At 42.0% G+C, this 23,254-nt stretch overlaps 1 protein-coding gene across 1 annotated transcript; it reads left to right on the forward strand.

Moving 5' to 3' along the window:
• The first annotated feature begins 1,360 nt into the window (after window positions 1-1,360).
• Window positions 1,361-22,692, forward strand: LOC121996706 (WRKY transcription factor 6-like). Its single transcript, XM_042550776.1, has 9 exons — window positions 1,361-1,524; window positions 17,937-18,015; window positions 18,086-18,144; window positions 20,652-20,769; window positions 20,861-20,926; window positions 21,036-21,179; window positions 21,277-21,555; window positions 22,270-22,383; window positions 22,510-22,692. Exons 1-9 carry the CDS (start codon window positions 1,361-1,363, stop codon window positions 22,690-22,692), a joined length of 1,206 nt encoding a protein of 401 aa, XP_042406710.1.
• Window positions 22,693-23,254: the final 562 nt, after the last annotated feature.

Here is a 23,254-nt window from a genome sequence, read left to right on the forward strand (position 1 = left end):
TGTTGGCCCGAAGCTGATGGCAGGGCCAGCAGCCTGCTCTTGGCTGCATCTCACAGTGTGGACCTCCAAGCGACGCACATGGGACTTGCGAGCTCTCCCCGAATCTCCATCGGTTGGCCCTCTAGAGATCATGCTGATCTCTCGAACGGCAGCGTTGCCTCTATTCTTGGCCTCCCGTACCACCTCCGGCTCCCCCCCCCTCCCCCGACCGGGTTGATGAGTATTGGGTCCCGCTAGGTCGGGGCGGGGTTGCCTGGCCTGTTCGGCCATGGCTTGCTGCTCTTCTATCATCTTGAGCACTTGAGGAGCTAATTCGGGCGGGGGTAAGCCTAACTCAATAGCCCGCTTAGAATCCCGAGCGAACTGAAAACAATGATTAGTGTCGTGAGTACGAGATCGATGATAGGTGCAATACAGAGTATTCCACGGTCCAGCTCGGGGAGCATGTACAGCTGCGACTCGGGGGGCTGGTCTAACCTCCGAACCGGGCTGGAAGGTAGGCCTGGCTTCTCTAGCGCGTGGAAGAGGTTGAGGGGGTGGTTGAGGTATCCTTCTTTCCTGCTTGTTAACAGATGGAGGTGGTCTCTCGGCTTTCCTCCGGGCCGCCTGTGCTTCTTCTACTTTGATATAGCAGGCGGCTTTTTCCACCATCTCATCAAAATTTCGAGCGGGATTTTTGATGAGATCTCTAAAAAATTCTTCCTCTCCCAATCTGTGAGAAAAAGCGCTCATCAGAATCTCTAAAGTGGTGGTGGAGACGCCCTGAGCCACTTGGTTGAAACGGTTGATATAACTTCTTAAATGCTCTGTCGGCCCTTGCTTAAGAGTAAAAAGGCAATGATCCGTCTTCTGATATTTTTTGCTACTGGCAAAACAATGCAGGAAGGCCATCTTGAAATCCAAGAAACAGGTGATAGATCCTTGTGGTAGCCCATCAAACCACTTTAGTGCCGAACCAGCTAGAGTATTCAAGAAAATTCGACACTTGACATCATCACTGTATTGATGCAATAGAGATGCATTCTTAAACTTACATAAATGATCCTCCAAGTCTTTGCTCCCGTCATATTCCCCGATCGATGGGGCCCTGTAGCCCTTAGGCAATTTTTCATTCAAAATCCTGGTCGAGAATGGTACTCTCTCATCCGGATCTTCTGGGAACACTTCCGGTACGATGAGAACCTTCCCTTTCCTCGAGTCTCGGGGCAAGGAACTCTCAACCATGGAGACTTGAGGCTGTTCTTTCTTAAGGCTGAGTCCATGGGGTCCTAGCTGATAATACCCCACGTTAGGCTCGCGATAAGGAACCTGAGGAAACCCCTCAGGCTGCTTTCATTTAGATCCCTGATCTGAAACAGGGATGTGCTCCTTGGAAGCTTCAACAGGAGCTTGGCGCGGTCGCAAGACAGTTGCTTGTTTTTCGGAGCCCGCTCACCTCTTGGCCTCCTTGAAGAGCTCATACTCCCCTGTAGTCATGGTGACGTTGATGCGGCCAGACTCCTCCATCTTCACGTTCCGAAACAGGTTATTGTGTTTCCCACAGACGACACCAAATTTGATCTCATCCGGAAGCTGAGTCGGATGAAGGCGGGCCTTGATGTACTGGAAGTTGACGAAAAGTCGTTGCGGCGTCCGATCTACTTAGCACCCCTCCGAAAGGGCTCACGCGGGCGAATGACGAAGGATGATGACCGGGAAGATGACGCTAGAGCTCTGCGCACACTCAGACGAGCCCACGAGTCGTTAGAGACCAGAAACCAAGGAAAAAGTCCCCGGGTCAAGCCCTCCGACGCTCAAGTCAGGTACTTTTTACCCAGAAAACACAGAGAAAGGATGAAAAGTAAAGACGAGTAAGAAATGACGAGTGAGCGTACCTGCATAAGGGACAAAGCATCCCTTTTTATACTGCACCGGATGTTTCTGGGGTCTGGCGGGTGTCAGGCTTTGTCGGGTAGTGAATGACACGCGGCACCTCCTCATTGGTCGGCGGCAGAACCAAAAGGGGTAATGAACCCTGACTATTAGCATATTCCCTGACACATTGATTATTCTCTAACATTCTCTGACAGGCAGTTACGATTCTCTAGCTTGTTTGTCCTGTAGTGCCTAGACGCTAGGTTTGCATTCCACGATCTGTACTCCGACCTGCTCCTATATGTTGTTATCCATGGTTCGTATGTCCCGACCTGTACGACAGGCCTGTATCCCGACCTGCTTCTGTCAGCTATTATCCATGGCCTGTACGTTCCGACCTGTACGCTAGGTCTGTATCCCGACCTGCCTCTGCTGTTATCCGTGGCTTGTACGTTCTGACCTGTAGGCCAGGTTTGTATCCCAACCTGCTTCTGTCCGCTGTTATCCATGGCCTGTACGTTTCGACCTGTACGCTAGGTCTGTATCCCGACCTGCTTCTGTCCGCTGTTATCAATGGCCTGTACATTCCGACCTGTACGCCAGGTCTGTATCCCGACCTACTTCTGTCCACTATTATTCATGGCCTGTACGTTCTGACCTGTACGCCAGGTCTGTATCCTGACCTGCTTCTATCCGCTGTTATCCATAGCCTTTACGTTTCGACCTGTACGCCAGGTCTGTATCCCGACCTGCTTCTATCCGCTGTTATCCATGGCCTGTACGTTCCGACCTGTACGCTATGTTTGTATCCCGACCTGCTTCTGTCCGCTGTTATCCATGGCCTATACGTTCCAACCTATACTTCAGGTCTGTATCCCGACCTGCTTCTGTCCGTTGTTATCCATGGCATGTACGTTCCGACCTGTACGCCAGGTCTGTACCCTGACCTGCTTCTGTTCGCTGTTATCCATGGCATGTACGTTTCGACCTGTACTCCAGGTCTGTATCCTGACCTGCTTTCTGTCCACTGTTATCCATTGCCTGTACGTTCCGACCTGTATGTCAGGTCTATATCTTGACCTGCTTCTGTCCGCTATTATCCATGGCCTGTACGTTTCGACCTGTACGCCAAGTTTGTTCTGCGCCAAAGGCCTTCTTTTCCTTACCTTTACCTAGCCTGTGGGCTCAGTCCTCAGCTGTGCCTGGCCCGTGGGCCCAGTCCTTGATCGCTATCGAGGCTGGCTCTTGTCTGACTTGTAATCCTATCCTTTGACTGCCCCGTCAGCTGAGACTTTGACCCTGGCCACACAAGCTTGACTTCTGACCTCCACGGGGGTTGGACTTCTGACCTCCACGGGGGTTGGACTTCTGACCTCCACGTAAGCTTGACTTCTGACCAACCACGGAGGTTAGACTTCTGACCAGCCACGGAGGCTGGACTTCTGACCATTCTGTAGTCTTGACTCCTAACCACATCATCTTACTGATCCCACGATAATGCACCGTATCACCAACTAAGTAAAGAAGATAACTAAAAATTTATGAACATTACCAATAGCATGACCATGTAACCAATTACGCGTGCAAATAAGAGCTTGTACTTTTTCATGAAGGGTGCAACTTCTATACTTGGTAAGCACACAAGCACCAATGGGAAAAAGTTGATTCTGATTCAACAATAGTTATAGGAATAGTAAAACATCACATGCCATTAGTGCAAGGGTTGGGTATCGATGATTTTGATTCTTCCAATGCTCCAAAACATTCAAATCTTGATAATATGCAAAATTCAAGTTTTGGCTCTTCCAAATAAAGATACAATTGAGATTTTCCAGCACTTGTAATTGTTTGTCTCTCATATGCCATTATTTCCTACATTAATTGGAATAGTAATGATAATGAAATAAAAACCAATCAGAGATAAGAGAATATAATAAAAAAAAATTAAAGTACTTACATCAAAGATTCTTTTGTTCTTTCCTTTAACTCCTACACTTTGTTGATGTGTATTTGTCATGCTCCCAGAGAAGTCCCTGCCAGACAAAAAATCCAACAGCATCTCCCCTGTACCATGACAATCTGAAGCATACATACATACAAAATACATCAGCCACATACGGTTGAAATATATACACAACCACGCAGTTATATATTCAGTCCACTCGGCTGGAACAAAATAAAATACAACCATGCAGTTATATATATACATTAAACAACCCACTCGGTTGTACTAAAAAATCGACACAGTGGGAAAATGATAAAGAAAAATCCATACAAACCAAATCAACACACTGCTAGCCGACTAGGCTTTATACAACAACCACAACCACAAATAAAGATACCAACACAGTGGAACTCCAAAACGAGATCAAAATAATACAATGCCAAGCTCATAAATTTCTAAAACGAATACAGTAAGAAAACAAAACCCAAAGTCCATCTTCGGATGTGACGTAGGACCCGGCAGACAGGATACTCCAAGCGACACACCAACCATCTACCTGCTACCTGAAAACATAAAGGTATAAATGCGGTGGTGAGTGCGGATCACTCAGTGGGTAATAGATAGAATAGTGCATGGTCCATAAATAAACATGGAGATCAAAGGTATACAATCTCAGTAAATAATAAAGAACATGATCATACTGACATAGCAAAAAAAAAAACACACAACTACCTGTACCAGTCTATCCCACATGGTATAATGATCATAGCTGACATACAAACTGCATAAAACTACAACTAACATAATGATAAATATATGCCCAATCTGGAATCGACACATGATAATAATGAACAGTACTGACTAGTTCAGTAATAGATCTACTCGTAACACCTATGAAATATATAAGATAGCATATACATGTATAATAAATGGCATGTATGAGATATGACAACCAAATGCAGCATACATAGCACAAATAAGTGCAACATCTCACAATCACATGCAACTAATAACTACTAGGCATGTATGCAAATATATATCTCCACAGATGCATCGCGCATCATATGCAAATACGTATGCATGCTCCATGGTCACCCCCGCCACCTCTCCAGACACCACGACCCCGGTATGACCGAGAGGCTTGGGTCCGTGACAAATCATACTAACCTCACGCACATAACCGCTATAGAGCGGCTGAGATGGACAACACGCTAAGTAGTTATCTAACTACATAGCTAAGGGTCCCTGACCACTCACATCTCTAGCGGACTAGCCCTCTGACTACTGTACCCTCAAGACCCACTACTCCAGAGTGGTCGAGGTTGACAGAGTATAAACACTGAGCTGCTGAGTAAGCGCGATAGGACTAGCTGCACTCCTAGCTACCACTCTCCAACAATGGTCGAATGGGCAGTTATAAACGACTGACGACCCTCTCAACCACAAGGGAGACAATAGTCGTCAGCATGCAATGAATGATGAACATGATGTGAATAATCACCATATAGACACTATCATCACACATGTAACAACCAAACACCTCTGATACCCAAACCAAAGGTATATGCATACACACAATGCAAATGGATAATCAAATATGCAACTCCAACAACACATACCCATTCCATGTATCATCAACATCAATATGCATAATCAACATACTAACTGAATAAACCGGACATCCCTATGATATGAACTCTACATGAGTATATGTTACAGAGTTCAGATAACTATTGGATCGCGGTGGCCGACTAGAAGGGGGGTTGAATAGCCCTGCAAAAATTAAAAAACAACCCTTCTCGATCATTCAAATAAACACTTGCATAAATAAAATAAACAAATAAAACAGGAAAGAAGAGGCAAAGGGGTTTTACTTGGTTATAACCGGGGAGGTTGTTAATCCAAGGAAGTTGAAGTGCAATAGATATCTCCTTTCGGGTGGAGAAGCCTCTTACAGCATTTAAGCATAGAAAATAAAGAAGCTAAACTACAAATGAAGTGCATAAGTGTTGGAAATGTTAGTTGCTTGTCTGTTTTTAGCTTATGGACCACAGTTGTATTTATAGCCTTGGTCGGGGCGCCTGGAAGGGTTCCGAGCGCTTGGGAGGGGATAAAATTTTATCCCCTTCGCAACGAATCGCATTTGACATGATCTTTGTCAAAAGTCAACTCCGGGCGCCCCGGACTGTTTCGGGCACCCTGGACTGTTCCGGGTGCCCCGGGTGGGAAAAGTCAACCTCATTGACTTTTCCAGCCTGGGTCTTCTACTCCAGCTCCGTTCGCCTAGGTCCGGGTCTTTCGCTCGCTTGGGTGATCTCGGCCATCCGGAATAGGGCTCACCCGAACCCAACTTCCGGCCTTCTCGAGCAAGCTTCTGCTCCGGCTTCTCGTCCCTTGGAATCGTCGCGTGCTTCCTTCTCATCCACCAGCATACTCATCCGCAACTCTTCGTCCCTCGGACGTACCAAGCCCGTCGGCTCTCTCTCGTGCCGACCTTCTCGCTAGCTGCGTCTCTTGCTCCCCGAGCAATCTTCTGCTCCGGCTTCTCGTCCCTCAGGAACAGCGCATGCTTCCTTCTTATCTGCCAGGGTACTCTTCTGCAGCACCTCTCGGACGCACCGAGTCCGTCGTCTATCTCCCCGTGTCGTCTTTCTTGCTAGGCGCTAGCCACGTCTTCCGCTCGACTTCCTGTGCTCCTAAGTTCCTGCACACTTAGACACATGGTTAACACACCACAAGACCTAACATAACTTGTTGATCACACCAAAACAACCTGGGGTTCCAACAGTCTCCCCCTTTTTGATGTGAGCAACCCAAGTTAAGTTAGGGTAAATAGACATAAATTAAGAGTAATAAAATTTTGCATTAAAGTGCAAAAGAAAATAGAAAATTTGGTTTACCTCCCCCTAGAATTATACTTTTCCTTCTCCCCATTTGATCACATAAAAAATGGGGTTCCAAGAAAAAATCTAAGGGTAAAACAAAATATATTCATTTGAAAATAAGCGAAGTATATTTATTTGAAGTACTTTGAAAAATACAAACCAATTAGAGTATGATTTTAAAAACAAATTTTTGATAGCTTTCTAAATCAATTTTGAGATTTTGAAAAAAAATAGAGCATGCATTTTCAAGATTTAACACAAATTGCATTTTAGATAAGAAATTTTTTTATAAAATAAAAAACTTTTGTAGGCACGGATAACTCAAACGAAATTTTCATAGTTTAACAATTGAAAAAGAATAATATTGGCTTATTATTATTTTTTATTTAAACAAAATTCATTTTTAAGTTATTACCATTTCTTTAATATCATTATGGTATCTAAATTTTCATTTTAATCTATCATAATTTCTCAAGTCACAATTTTTCAAATTTGAAGCAGAAAATATTAAGCATGCAGAAAGTTGTATTCTTTCCTTTATCATGTTATTTTCTATTATTAGTTTGTCAAAATTCTTTAATCGACAAGCTGTTGCATGAGTTTCCTTTAACCCACTATTCTTTAATAATTTTTTGGATTTTAATTCGCAAATCCTTTCGACAAAATAATTTCTGATTTGTAAAAATCTTTTGACAATATATTTTTCTAATTCGAAAAAATCTTTCAATAAGGTTTTGATTGAATTAATCAATTGGTCAGGAGGTGGAGGCCATACCTGACTTATCTTTTTGCCTATTAACTCTCCCCATGTTGAGTTGTTTTCTTCCGATGTTGCTCCCCCTTCATCGATGCTCTCGATGTTCATTGAGGAAGAGCTGATTGCGTCTTCTGGTAGATACTCGGCAGTGAGAGATGTTCCGGCAATTTTTTTTATTTTAGATTCTTCTGACGACGGCTCAGTGTCCATCGAGGAGTCGACTTTGACCTTAACTGGTTCTTCGTATAGCTTCAAGAACTTTTCCCAAAGTTCTTTTGTATTTTCCGACTCTGTCGAGATCCTTGGTGTAGGACTGTTGCGGCCGGCTAGAAGCGGGATTGAATAGCACTGTAAAAATAAAATACTACCCTTCCCGACTTTTCAAACTAGCACTTGCATATAAAATAGAAAAACAATAAATCAAAACAGAAAAAGATGAGGCACCAGATGTTTACTTGGTTACAACCGGGGAGGATGTTAATCCAAGGAAAATGATCGCACTACTATCTCCTTCAGGTGGAGAAGCCTTTTTTACAGCAATGTAGGTACAGAAAGAAAGAAACTAATCTAAACAGTGGAAGCGCACAAGCGTTGTTACAATTTCTGAACAGATTAAAAATCTTCTGGATCAAGGCTATATTTATAGCCTTGGTTGAGGTGCCTGGAAGGGGTTCCGGGCACCCTAGGGGGATAAAACTTTATCCCCCAACGTTCAGATCACTTTTGACGCGATCTGGTCAACAAACCAGGTCCGGGCGCCCGGAAGGGTTCCGGGCGCCCCAGAGCCTAAAGTCAACAGATGTTGACTTTTTCATCCGGGGACCACTGCTCCGGTTCAGTTCGCCTCAGTCCGGGTCTTCAACTTCGGATCCACTTGATTGGGTGATCTCTGCCATCCGAAAAAGGGCTCACCTGAACCCAACTTTCGGTCTTCTTGAGCGGACTTTCCTCCGGCTTCTTGTCCCTCGGAATCGCCACGTGTTTCCTTCTCGTCCGCCGGCGTACTCATCTGCAGTCTTCATCCCTCGGACGCACCGCGTGTCATCCTTCTCGCTAACTGCGTCTTTTGCTCCTCGAGCAGTCTTCCACTCTGGCTTTCGTCCCTCGGAACCACCGCACGCTTCCTTCTCGCCCACCGGTATACTCTTCCGCAGCGCCTCGTCCCTCAGGCGCACCATGTACCGTCCTTCTCCTTAGTTGCATCTTCCACTCGACTACCTGTGCTCCTAAGCTCCTGCACACTTAGACACCAGGTTAGAAACATACAAGACCTAACTTGTTGATCACACCAAAATAACCTTGGGGTTCCAACAATCTCCCCCTTTTTGGTATGAGCAACCCAAGTTAAGTTAGGGTAAAAATAGACATAAAATAAACTTAACTAAATTTGTAATTAAGTGCAAAAATAAAACAAGTTAAATTTTAATCTACCTCCCCCTACACTTATACTTTTCCTTCTCCCCCTTTGATCACAAAAAAATGGGGTTCCAAATAAAATAATCTAAGGGTTAAAGACTTTGAAAAAATATTTCTAAAAAAGTTCTAAGTTTAAGAAAAATATGAAAAAATTTTAAGTAATTTAAGCAGAAATTTCTAGTTTCAGGAAAAAGTTTTTAACTTAGGAAAAAAAATAATTTTTGAGAGTTTTTCAAAAAAAAATTCTAAGTACAAATATTTTTGAGATAAATTTAAAAAAATTTCTAACTTAAATCTTTGAGAATTTGTAAGTTAAAAATATTTTTTTTAAAATTTCTAAGTAAAAAAATTCTAACTTAGGCAAAAATGTCATCTTAAAATTTTTCTAAGTATAAAAGAGAAGTTTTCTAAGAAAGAAAAAACACTCAAGAATTTTTCTAAAAAAATTTTAAGACTTCGCAGAAATTCTTTTTTTTGGGGGGAAAAAATGTTTGAAAAACTCTAAAAGCATTAATTAATTCTAATATTAATATTTTATTAGTAAGTTAATTAAATATTTATTTCAATATTTTGGCTTCCATGTCGTGGTGAGGCACTAGGCCTTCTTGGTTATTGGAGCAACAACCACTTCCTTAGACAAAGCCTCATAGAGAAATTCACTGTTTTAATTTTCTCACTGAAGGCGCTAATTTCGTTTAAACTTTAGACTAAACAAGATTTAGGAACCCAATATAAGTTTCAACCTACTGGATTAACTGAATGTTTCTTAGGTACATATTTTCTTGAAATATTCCTAATTTGTCCCTGGTGATATCTATAATACCAATTTAAATTTTTAAATTTTCTAAAATTAGATGAGCATGCATGGTTTTTCAAATTATCTACTTAAATTTTCATATCTTTATTTTCTTATTTCAATTTCTCATTTTCAAATTTTGATTTGTCTAATTCTTCTAAGGGACAGGACTTAGCTAAAATTACTTTTAAATCTTTATTTTTATTTTCTAATTTGCAGCAATCTTTTGTTAAAAGTTTAATGAACTTAAACATTTTGTCGGGAGGAAGAGATCGTACCTGACTTACCTTGTCGATCTCGTTGCCTGTTTCTCCCCCTGAACTGCTGCTTGCTTCCGACGTGGCTCCCCCTTCATAGATGCTCTCGATGCTCATTTCGGAAGAGCTTGACTCACAGTCGTCATCTTGATGACTTGCCATTAGAGCAAGTCCGGAGAATGCCTCGACTTCCGACTCCAATGACGTATTATCCCACGTCACTTTTGTTAGGACCAAAAGTAGCTAGAGGGGGGGGGGTGAATAGCTCGTCGCGTTCGCTCGGTGCTCGGCGTTGCTTGTTCCTTCAAAGATGTGCAGCGGAAAATACAGAAACAAACACACAACGCTAACACGGTTGGTTTTACTTGGTATCCACCTCACAAGAGGTGACTAATCCAAGGATCCACACCAACACACACACCCTCCACTAAATAAAACTCTCCTTTATGGTAACTACCAAGGGCGGAGAAGCCCTACAAGACTCAATACAAGAAGAGAGGGAAAGGATACAAGAAATACAAGCTTACAATGAGTACAAAACCCTAACCCTAGCTTCTCTTCTTGGCTTTGATCCGCCTCTTGACTTGGAGAGCTTCCAAGATCCTTCAAGAACTGGCGATCTGAGCTTTGTGAGCGCTGTCGAGGAGTTGGCGAGAGCTCTGGAGTGAATCGGAGAAGTTATACTGAAGGAATCGCACGCCAACAGCTATAAACGACGCCAACGGTCGGATCCCGATCGATTCGAATGTTCCCAATCGATCGGGGAGGCTTTGGATCGATCCATGGATCGATCCAGAGCACCTCTGTGCTCTGGAAACACGCCTGGATCGATCCACGGATCGATCCAGCGCTTATCGCGCGAAGCAGCCGCGTCCCAATCGATCCACTGATCGATTGGGACCTCTGGATCGATCCACGGATCGATCCAGAAGCTTTCTGTTCGCTGGGACAGGTCTGGATCGATCCACTGATCGATCCAGAGCCTGGATCGATCCACTGATCGATCCAGCACTTGGTTTTTGTCCAAAACCAAGTCCTAAACCTCCAAACCAACATCCGGTCAACCTTGACCTGTTGGTATGTCATGCCTAGCATCTAGTCACTCCCTTGACCTGCTAGGACTCCCTTACCAAGTGTCCGGTCAATCCCTTTGACCCACTTGGACTTTTCTCTGTGCCAAGTATCCGGTCAATCCCTTTGACCTACTTGGACTTTTCTTTCATGCCAAGTATCCAGTCAATCCTTTGACCTACTTGGACTTCCCAACACCAGATGTCCGATCATCCTTGATCCATCTGGATTTTCCCTTGCCTGGCTTCACTCACCAGGCCTTTCACCTAGCTTCACTCACTAGGACTTTCACCTGGCTTCACTCACCAGGGTTTTCCATCTGCCTAGCTTCACTCACTAGGACTTTCACCTGGCTTCACTCACCAGGATTTCCATCTGCCTAGCTTCACTCACTAGGACTTCCTTCTGCCTGGCTTCACTCACCAGGACTTTTCTTCTGCCTGGCTTCACTCACCAGGACTTTCATTTTGCCTAACATCCCAGTTAGGACTTCCCAGTCAAGTATCCAGTCAACCTTGACCTACTTGACTTTTCTTCAATCAATATCTTATTGTCAAACATCTAAACCCAAACCAAGACTCAGCTTGGTTACCCAGGTCAACCTTGACCTGAGGGATATTGCACCAACAACTTTTAGGGCCTTTCGTTTTTGGATAGGCTTCTTACCCTTCTCCTTGTCCTTGTTCTTAAGCTTGGGGCAGTTGTCCTTGACGTGCCCTTCTTCGTCGTAGTGGTAGCAGCGGATCATCCTTTTCTTCTTCCCTTGCGGATGGTTAATAGATCTGGATTTACAAAATTTCTTGAATCTTCTTACCATCATTACCATTTCCTCGTCGTCAAGAGAAGATTCCGACTCTGGTTCGTCTATCGAAGCTTTGAGTGTGACGTTGTTCTTGGGCTCCTTCATTCCTGCACATCTTGACTCATGCACTTCAAATGTTGAAAAGAATTCTTCTAACGAAATTTTTTCTAAATCTTTAGAAATGTAAAAGGCATCTACTAATGATGCTCATTTGGTATTTCTAGGAAAGGAATTTAGTGCGTACCTGAGCGAATCTCGGTTACTTAGCTTTTCTCTGAGATTCGAAAGTTCAGTAATGATTTCTTTTATTCTCGAGTGTAGATGCACGACTGTCTCGTCTTCCCCAAGTCGCAGGCTGGTGAGCTGATTACGAAGCAAATCTCGTCTAGCGAGCTTGGCTTCGGGCATCCCTTCGTGCAGCTCGAGGAACTTCTCCCAAAGTTCCTTTGTCGAGTCATAGTTCCCGATTCTGTTGACTTCTTGAGGCGGAAGAACACTTAGCAGATGGTATTCTACTTTGTCGTTCGCCACGAAGTTGGCCTGCTCCTTTTTCGTCCAATTGTTTTTCTCCTTACCTTCCGGTGCTGTAAAACTAAATTCCATTGTAAGCATTAATTCAAAATCGGTGGTAAAGAATACCTGCATTAGCTTTTTCCAAGTGGCGAAATCTCCTTCGAATTTCGGTGGGTGGATGCTTGGTCCGGCCATCTCGTTGCTTCATTCGGCGGTTAGTCCTCCTGAAGTGCCTCGGCTCTGATACCACTTGTAGGACCGTTGCGGTCGGCTAGAAGGGGGGTTGAATAGCCCTGTAAAAATAAAATACCACCCTTCCCGACTTTTCAAACTAACACTTGCATATAAAATAGAAAAGCAATAAATTAAAACAGAAAAAGACGAGGCACCAGATGTTTACTTGGTTACAACCGGGGAAGTTGTTAATCCAAAGAAAATGATCGCACTACTATCTCCTTCAGGCAGAGAAGCCTCTTTTACAGCAATATAGGCACAGAAAGAAATAAGCTAATCTAAACAGTGGAAGTGCACAAACGTTGTTACAATTTCTGAGCTGATTAAAAAGCCCTGTAAAAATTAAAAAGCAACCCTTCTCGATCTTTCAAATAAACACTTGCATAAATAAAGTAAACAAATAAAATAGGAAAGAAGAGGCAAAGGAGTTTTATTTGGTTACAACCGGGGAGGTTGTTAATCCAAGGAATTTGAAGTACAATAGATATCTCCTTTTGGGCGGAGAAGCCTCTTACAACATTTAAGCATAGAAAATAAAGAAGCTAAACTACAAATGAAGCGCATAAGTGTTGGAAATGCTAATTGCTTGTCTGTTTTTAGCTTCTGGACCAAGGTTGTATTTATAACCTTGGTTCGACGCCTGGAAGGGTTCCGGGTGCTTGGGAGGGGATAAAATTTTATCCCCTTCACAACGAATCGCATTTGATGCGATCCTGGTCAAAAGTCAACTCCGGGCACCCGGAATGGTTTCGGGCGCCCCAGACTGTTTCGGGCGCCCCGGACTATTCCGAGTGCCCCGGGTGGGAAAAGTCAACCTTGTTGACTTTTTCAGCCCGGGTCTTTTGCTCCGGCCCCGTTCGCCTCGGTCCAAATCTTCCTCTTGCTTGGGTAATCTTGGCCATCCGAAATAGGGCTCATTCGAACCCAACTTCCGGCCTTCTCAAGCAGACTTCCGCTTCGGCTTCTCGTCCCTCGAAATTGTCGCATGCTTCGTTCTCGTCCACTAGCGTACTCATCTACAGCTCTTCGTCCCTCGGATGCACCGAGCCCGTCGGCTCTCTCCCGTGCCGATCTTCTCGCTAGCTACGTCTCTTGATCCCCGAGCAATCTTCCACTCCGGCTTCTCATCCCTCGGAACTAGCGCACGCTTCCTTCTCGTCCACCGGGGAACTCTTCCGCGGCACCTCGTCCCTCGGACGCACCGAGCCCGTCAGCTTTCTCCCCGTGTCGTCCTTCTCGCTAGCCACGTCTTCCGCTCGACTTCCTGTGCTCCTAAGTTCCTGCACACTTAGACACAATGTCAAAACACCATAGGACCTAACTTAGCTTGTTGATCACACCAAAACAACCTGGGGTTCCAACAATAACAAGAGTCGAGACTGTATCAAATTAAACTAGATTACATCCAAGATCAACAGAAGTAACAAGAAGGAAAAGGCAAACTTACAGATTTAAGGTAATGCAACCTAAACATCCAAATATAACCATGCTTTAAGTTCAAAGAACTAAATAGGAAATAAGAAAGAAATACCTGTCTTTATCTGTCGCTCGTGCTAAAAAATAAATTCCTCATTGTGATGATCGTCCCATATCAAAGTCCTGCATCAATCAATATATATATATTATTTAGCTAAATTCATATGAATTAAATAGCTAAATAAAAGCCCTAACGCAATTAGGATCACTCCAATCAAATCTGATCTCTAATTAATCCTCCAAATAATCCTTAATCATACAACCTTATTAGAATAGGTTTATACACGATTCATCTCCAAAAACTCACCCAAATCAATATATCACAACCAAATTCCAAATTCTAATCATTTAATCCAATTACCACTATCATTTAATCTATGTATCATCTACTAACATCAAGAATCAATCCTATATAGTTCATCCACCTCAATTAATCCAACCACAAATATTTCATCCCATCCACATCATACCACTCATAAATCTAAGCAAGCACAAACTCTACCATCCTTTAGAAGCCTAATTTAGCAACATACTAATGAAACCAACTGAAATACCTTACTGGAACATCACTTACCTTAAGATATGGCAGCCAAGCAAAACTCACAACCCCACAAGAACCCCTGCTGAATGCCACCAAGAGCCCCTACACTAATTCTTCCTAGAATCAAATCCAAAACCTAGCTATAGAGAAATTAATTAACTAAAACCCCAACCAACAAAACCTTACTCACCTCAATTGATCCCTAATCCCCCAACCAAGACTCAATCAGCCACAAGAAATGGAATGTAGTGATCGGCTTCAAGGAAAATCCACCCGTATGCTAATCTGGTGCATCCCTCTAGATCAAATGAGGAAGAACGTTGCAAAGAGAATAGATTAGGCAAGATCTTTGAATTTCTATAATTCTAGACAACACTTACCTAGATCGATCACTTCCCAATGATCTTGCACGATCAACCTCGGCTGGTGGCGATCCGTACCGTTCTCCAGTGAATAGATCAAAGAGAAGAACCGGAAAAGGGCTTGATCAGCCGGGGATGATGCGAATCAACTCCTCCCCGCCGTGCCCTAGCTCTGCCGAGTCGTTGTCGTGTGCGCAAGCACAGCCTAAGAGAGGATCACTCCGTTGTAGATAGTCGAAGCGGTCGAGATCCGGCGACATCCCCCCCGGTGACACGACGAAGTCAAGATCGCCGGTGAAGAGCACTGCTCCGTCGGTATTGAGCTATCCGCACACGAGAGAAAAAGAGGAGAAAAGAATCGGGGGTTAAGGAGAAAGAATTGGATATTTTAGGGATTAAAAACTTAGGTTAGGTTAATTAAACTCTAAATTAATTCCTCAATTAACTCCTACTTAGGGGTATTCCAAACAGGCTCTCAGCTAGCCCCACCGATTCATCCCTTCAAAATGAGTCATACGAACTCCGTTTAAATTTCGAAAAATTTCTTAAAATTTCAGAAAAATCTAATAAGGTTATTTCTCAAATAATCTTATTATTTATTTATTATTTGGATGTCGTATTTTACATTCTTCCCCACTAATAAAAATTTGATCTCCAAATTTACTTCTCAACTTAGGGATCCTCATCCAAGGATAACCTTCAAGCAACATACTCACATACCACTCCATCCAAGTATCATAGACAAATCTCCAACCCTAAAGGATGACTCTGTGGGTTATAAGCTCATCCTACTTCTACTACTCCCACATTGTTACCTAACCAACTGTGGATAAGTTAACTACCTTTGAAATCCAAAATCCACTATCATCAGATCCTCCATCATCTGTATAGGGTGCTCAAACTATCCATCAGTCTGAGGGTGAAAACTATACTAAAGCTAAGCTCTAAAACCAAAGTCTGTTGTAACCTCAGTCAAAATCATGATGTGAAATCGCGGATCTCCATCCAATATAGCACTCAGAGATATACCATAAGGTCCTATAATCTCTCTGCAATATAATCATGCTACTCAATCCAAAAGAATTCGTCCTACAAATCGATAGCTATGGAGTAAAGTCGTCATTCAACAATGATTACCCAAACCATCATATACTCTCCATGACCTGGATAATCCCACGACAAATCCATCATAACATGCTCCCAACTCCACTCTAGTATCCAAATCAACGGAAACAATCCTACAAATCTCTGATGTTCAACCTTCTCTTGCTGACATGCTAGACATCAAGCTACAAAATTCACGATGTCTTTCTTCATATCGTTCCACCAAGAAGAATGCTCTAAGTCTCCATACATCAGGTGTCACCCGAATGTATCACAAATCAAGATCAATGTGTTTCCTACAGTAACTCCTTCCGAATAAGAAGTGACTCGGGAACACAAATAATCTCCGACGAAAATAAAGAATCTCATTCTCATTACACGAGAATTCTAACTACTGGCACAAGACTACTTCGCTCATGCTATATCATAACTGCACCAAACCCTAGGTACAATACATCTGTGTAGAGTACAAATCTGTCTACACTAGAAAGTAAAATTAAGACAGGTGCAATTATCAGTTTTTCGTTTCAACTCTTGAAACTGATCTCGTAAGCATCTATCCAAGAAAGCTCCCTACCCTTCCTAGACAATCCAATTAACGATATATCAATGCTAGAGAAACCCTCACCCAATCTCTGGTAATATTCAGCTAGACCAAGGAAACTACGAATCTCCTGTATAGACTACGACTACTCTCAACTGGTAATAGCCTTTATCTCCTGTGGATCCACTAATATCCCTCTACTAAAGACAATGTGTCCCAGAAATCCCATAAAAGATAATCAAAATATGCACCACTGAACTTCGCATATAGATATTTCCGTCGAAACATCTCTAAAAGATAGTGTACGTGATGCACCTCGGATTGGGAATAGATCACAACATTGTCAATGAAGACAATGAAATCTAATCCAAACGCCATAGGAATACCAAATACATCAAGTCCATAAAAATATCTAGGGCTACTTCCCTAGCCGGGTGGATAGGAGGTAGTGAGATGGGAGCCGATTGGTGCTCTTTGTGCCGCAGGGGAGCTAGAGGGGCCTTCTGCTTGGCTTAAAAGGGAGGGATTGGATGGGCTACTTCCTTCTTTCGAGCAGCTTAGACTTCTTCCACGTTGATGTATTTACCCGTTCGGCCTAATAGGTTGTCAAAATCCTTTGGGGGCTTTTTGGCCAGCGAGTGAAAGAAATATCCTTCCAAGAGACCTTGTAAAAAGGCGCTCACTAAAATATCAGAAGTGGTGGATGGAACATCAATTGCCACTTAATCAAACATCTTTATATGAGATTTTAAGGACTCCTTATACTCTTGTTTGAGAACGAATAGGTTCAAGTTAGTTTTGTGGTACCTTGGCAGATGGCGAAATATTAAAGGAAAGTCTTCTTGAAGCCTTTGAAGCATGTGACAGAGCCAGCAGGGAACTGATCGAGTCATCTTTGGACCGAACCAAAGAGAGTGATTAAAAACACTCGACATTTAACGTCATCTGTGTACTAGTGTAGTAGGACGACATTCTCAAACTTGTGGAGATGATCTTTGGGGTCGGTAGAACCTCCGTATTATCCGATCACCGAGGGTGGAATAGTCGGGCAACTTGTCCTCCAAAATTTCTTTCAAGAAGGGAACATCCAACCGCTCGAGTGAGGTGCTAGCGGCGAGAGCCTTGCCATGCTTCGGATGGCGGGGCGACGAATCCCTAGTGCAGGACCCTTGAGCCCGCTTGGCTCCAGTTCAATCTTTCGTGGGTGCTCTGATTAAGACCTTGGGAAGTCCACGGGGTGCTTAAGTTTGGACTGCCCACCCGTCATTGGTGGTCCTTTAGATGACATGGCCTGTGCTTTGGCTAGCACAAACAAATCGAGATCTTCTTGCGATAAAGTGACAGTTTCTTTTTCGTTGTCATCCATCTTCATGTTCCAGATCAAGCGAAGAAGTTTTCACAGATGACAGCAAATTTGATCCCATCTGGAAGTGGTGCAGAATGATCCATGGTGACATGGTATGAAAGTTGATTTACTTAAAGAACTCTGAGAACTGCTTGACCATGGAACTCCAGTGATATCTTGCAGATAGTCAACAAAGAGGAGGAAAAGATATCATCAATAAGTAGGTCAGGAAGGGGTCCATGGTACAACTCCTCTGACAATCAAGTCAGAAGGCTGTGGTGGAGCAAAAAAGAAATAAAGGCAAGTATGTGGATGTGCTCACATGTACCTGCACCAGCGGAGAATGATCGTCTTTTATAATGTCCCTCACAATCCCCACATTTAATGAGACATTATCCTACTATCGAACAATGCGTCCCCTTACCATGCTTACACTGTATCCAATAGTCACATCACAGGTATGGGGAGGCATGCTATGTATTTGTACAAGGATTCTATCCTATGCTTTTTCGACAATCCCATATGTTGTATTAATGATGAAGCAAGCTCACATGCCGAAAGGCCTATTGGGTTGTCTAACCAGAAGATGTGTCCTCTACAGAAAACCCACCCTTTTATGAGGCACAAATGGGTTGAGTGTTATTTCCAGAGGAGGGTGTAAAGTTCCAAGGGTGACCCAGTAGGATAGTGTGGGACTTTTTACAGTTGGTCCAATCTGCAAAGAGTCGATCAGGAGAGAACGAGGAGCGGAGCCCCACACAGGTCCAACAGAACTAGAGGTGGGGCTCTCAGAGGGCCCGTCCGATTAGTAGGACCGATTTGACGAGAGCGAAGAGTAGAGCCCTAAGTGAGTCCGGTCTAAGCCAGGAATGGGGCCTATAGAGATCTAATTGTATGATCAGCAGGGAGCCTATCGGGAGAGAGAGAGGAGCAGAGACCCCGAGTGAGTCCAACCCGAGCCGAGCCGAGAATGAGGCCTATAGAAAGCTTAATTATCCGATCAACAGGGAGACGATCGGGAGAGAGAGGAGAGCAGAGCTCTAAGAAGATCCGGTCCAAGTCGGGAATAAGGCCTATAGAGAGCCTGTCCGATCGGCAAGGAGTCGATCGAGAGAGAGGGGGAGCTGAGCCCCGAGCAAGTCTAGTCCAATCTAGGAATGGGGTCCATAAAGAGCATGTCCGATCGACAGGGAACCGATCAGGGGAGAGAGGGGAGCCGAACCCCGAGCGAGTCCGGTCCAAGCTGAGAATGAGTCCTATAGAGAGTCTATTTGATCGGCATGGAGCCGATCAAGGGAAAGAGGGGAGCAGAGCCCTGAGTGAGTCTAGTCTAAGCCAGAAATTGTGCCCATAGTGAGCGTGTCTGATCGGCATGGAGTTGATAGGGGAGAGAGGGGAGCATAGTCCGGAGCGAATTTGATCTGAGCCAAAAATAAGACTCGTAGAGAGTACGATTGATCGGTAGAAAGCCAATTGGAAGAAAGAGGAGAGCAAAATCTCGAGCGTCAGGTCTAAATTGGAAGCGGAACCCATAAGAATATGTCCAATTGGCAGGGAGCCAATCGAAAGAGTGCCCCTTACTATGTCAGCTTCTCGGTCTCTTAACCCATTTTAGACTTTAAGCAACACCGATAATTGTACTGACCTTTTAACCCCCGCCCACTAAAAGGCGTTTCCTATTGACCGTATCAATAATATATCTCATCTCCTCCTCCACGCAACACGTAGCCCAGTCTTCTTCAAATGCCCAAGTTCCGTCAGCACTGCTACCGATCAATGCCTCTATACGATTAGAACCCAAAGTGACAGAGTTGAAACTTTCCAATAGTTCAAATGAATTAGGAAGTTCAAGTTCAGTTAATTTATTTTTTAAAATAAATAAATATTTTTTTCAATTTATTTGGTTAGGTCTCCATTTTAAAATTTTAAATTCGATTAAAACGTCGAAGCATCTCTTAACTATTATATCGTGAGCCATCAATTGTATTACCAAATCCAACAATAACTGTGCAATTTGATTAATATCAAATTTGGTTATTCAATATCAATATCAATATCAATAGATAAAAAAAATTAGTTAATTCAGTAGTCTACCCAATTAATAAATTTATATCTATTTAGTTTATTCAATTTTAATTGGTTCTATTTATCTTTAAAAAATCAATTATTTCCATTTTGCATTTGATATGGTCAATTTAATTTTTAATCTAATATTTACCCCTACTAACAGTAGCCTCAAGATCCCATAGATTAAATTATGATATTTTCCCAATTGATGCATTAAATCTGAATTAGTTTATTTAGTTTGAAGTATAAATTTTGGTAATTCTTTCTTCACAAAATTTGATTAGTTCTCGATTTCATCAACACTTATTTTGATTGCATTTATTTTGCTAGCACTAAAAGCACATTAAAATGAAGAAAAAACATAATTTACAAATTGATGAATTATTGCTTTAACTCATTTTGTATTTACAATAAATATGAAAATGTCTTTTATATATCAGAAGAAGTGGTCTCAGTTGACTTAGTCACGTACAAATCAAACCCATATGGATTATATCTCTAACCAAGTATTAATTTATCGATCCAAAACGCAAATTTCCTACTTTTAAAATTTCAAAATAAATGCAAAAGAATTAAAAATTATGAAATTATAAAATATAAACATTCGCTTCAAGTTTTTTTTTTTCGATCTGCACAATGTTTCTCTGATTGTTGATTCATATGGCATCATGTGCTCTCCCAGGTACCATCCTCCCCAGAGCAGCACCACTATTCGCGAGTTGGACTTCTTCTCAGGCGAGCGCTCGGAGACGGCAGCCCGTGGAGAAGAAACACCTAACCACCACCATGTTTATGTCAATGTATAAGATTTACTATTTGTCATATAGATTATGTCGATCATAAATCCTGATAGTTTCAGTGGCTTGATTTCTTGGTCCGAAACGTGCGTAGACTGACTTGAACCTCTGCACGCCCCACGGCGATCATTCGGCGGCGGACGGCAGAAGTAAGAGAGCGGTGAGCGAAAAATTGAAAAACAAAAAGATATAAACGTTGGAACTCTATCACTGATTGAAATCGACCAATATATATTAATTACATAGTTAATTAATGATTGTTGATTTAGGTTGAAGAAGTGGAAGCGAACTTGGAACTGCTGGAAGAAGAGAACAAATGGCTGAGGGAGGAATTGAAGCAAGAGCGAGCCGAGTGCAGAACCCTCAAGATGCAGGCAAGGCAGCAACAAAACCAAGGCAACGATCAATTGAAAGTAAGCGATTAGTTAATTCGAGTATATATAATAGTTATCAATCAACGAAGAGCAGTCTTATAAAAACGGTTGAGTGATTAATATCCTGTTCGTCCAGGTAGTTTATGGCAAAATTGAGGACGTGAAGAATACTGCTGAGAATGCAATTACTGTGCCAATTAGGCAGCTGATGAAACATGTTCCACCGCACTTATTGGCGTCGGCGGCAAGCTACGAATTAGACAACGTGGAGAAGGAAGTGCAATCGCATTGTGTTTCTAGGAAAGCCACCAAGGGAGAATCCGGCTCCAGTTCCAGGAGCATAAATGAGCAAGCTGAGGAAGGCCTTATGAGCAAAGCTCGTGTTGTTTTTCGAGTTCGCTCGGAAGCACCGATGGTAATTCTGGGGGAAAAAATGATTTTTTATTTTTTTTTCTTTTTATTTGTTTTAAGGATTTAGGAATTAGGACTATCATATAACCTTTATTTTCCTTGCTCATAATTGATGTTCAGACTGCAGATATGGATTCTTGCACTTGTCATTGAGAAATTAATTAATCCCAATCATATTATAAGGTGTTGAGTTAGGTTTAACATCTCAGTTGTGTGTGCCTATCTAGTTTTGATCCAATAGGGATCCTATCTGTAAATTGTGGATCATGGGATGATACATTATATGAGGACCCTTGATTTGGATAGACTCCCCTTTTAAATAGATTGGATCCATTTAAATTAAGGGTCCAAAAAAATGAATCATCCTTTGATCCACAATTTATGGACCTGAGGATCCCTACTCATTTTGATCATGCCTAATCGTGCTAATCATACAATTAAACAACTCTCCTATTTAGGAGGAGAGAGTCTCAGGGATCATCAATTATATTCTTATCATCTCATTCTCCTTCCTTTTTTGATTTTTATTTTTCTGAAGTATTGAGGCTGTAATAAGGCTTATCGTTGTTGTCACTATAACAATAATGACCTATATATTGAGCTGTAGAATCTAATTAATTTAACCGATGGAAAAAAAATTCATAGTAAACTATTTTTTGTTTGTTGTTGTTGTTATTAAGATTAGCACTGATGAGCCTCAAACTAATGTTTTTCTCAGATTCCTGATGGATGTCACTGGCGAAAATACGGACAAAAGATGGCCAAAGGAAACCCATTCCCAAGGGCGTACTTCAAATGCACTTTGGCACCCAATTGCCCCGTGCGCAAACAGGTAATCAAACTCTTTTTGTTAAATATTAAGCTTTACCGATCGTCTCAAAATTTTAATTAAAACATCATTATATATGATAAATATCATTAAAAAAACATTCCTCACTTTTTGGCCGGTGATTTACAGGTGCAGAGATGCGCCGATGACGCATCATTGTTGACAATCACCTATGAGGGTAAACACAACCACCAGCTTCCCCCCGGAGCCAAGAAGATGGCGGCAGCTACTACCTCGGCAATGTCAATGCTCCTCTCCGGATCTATGACTACGTCGTCGAAACCTGAGCCAGGGCGGTTTAAGTTTATTTGAGATCCTGACGGAAAATTTTGTTTAGAATTTGATGTTGTTTTGAAAAAATAAATCCCTTACTTTTTTTTTTATTTAGACTTGGATCGAAAATTATGATTTAAATATTTTTTAACAAATTAAATATTAATTTTTAAAAATATTTTTTATATAATTTAATTTTCTCACTTTTAGGTGTAAAATTATTAATTAAATTTTACAGAAATATAAGGTTTACAGTAATAATACACCTTAAGTAGATAATAAGTTTACAATTCAATATATTCAAAATTGTTTAAAAATTAAGAAGGATAGAAGTATGTCTAATTATTTAAATATAAGAGGAGAGAACAACCCCTGAAAAAAGAGTAAAATTTAAAAAATAAGAAGAATAAAATAGGATAACAATAAAAAAAATCATGCTTCGCTCAACTCATCTTCATCATCATCGGCGAAACACAAAAAATAAATAAATAAAAAATAATGTACAAAATGACAAAACTGAATATAATCCTTAGAAAATAAAGATCACAATGAGACTAAACCAGCTATTATCATTTATAAAGAACTAAATGGAAGTATTTTT

Source organism: Zingiber officinale, chromosome 1A, assembly GCF_018446385.1.
Source record: "Zingiber officinale cultivar Zhangliang chromosome 1A, Zo_v1.1, whole genome shotgun sequence".
In the NCBI taxonomy this organism is placed as follows: domain Eukaryota; kingdom Viridiplantae; phylum Streptophyta; class Magnoliopsida; order Zingiberales; family Zingiberaceae; genus Zingiber; species Zingiber officinale.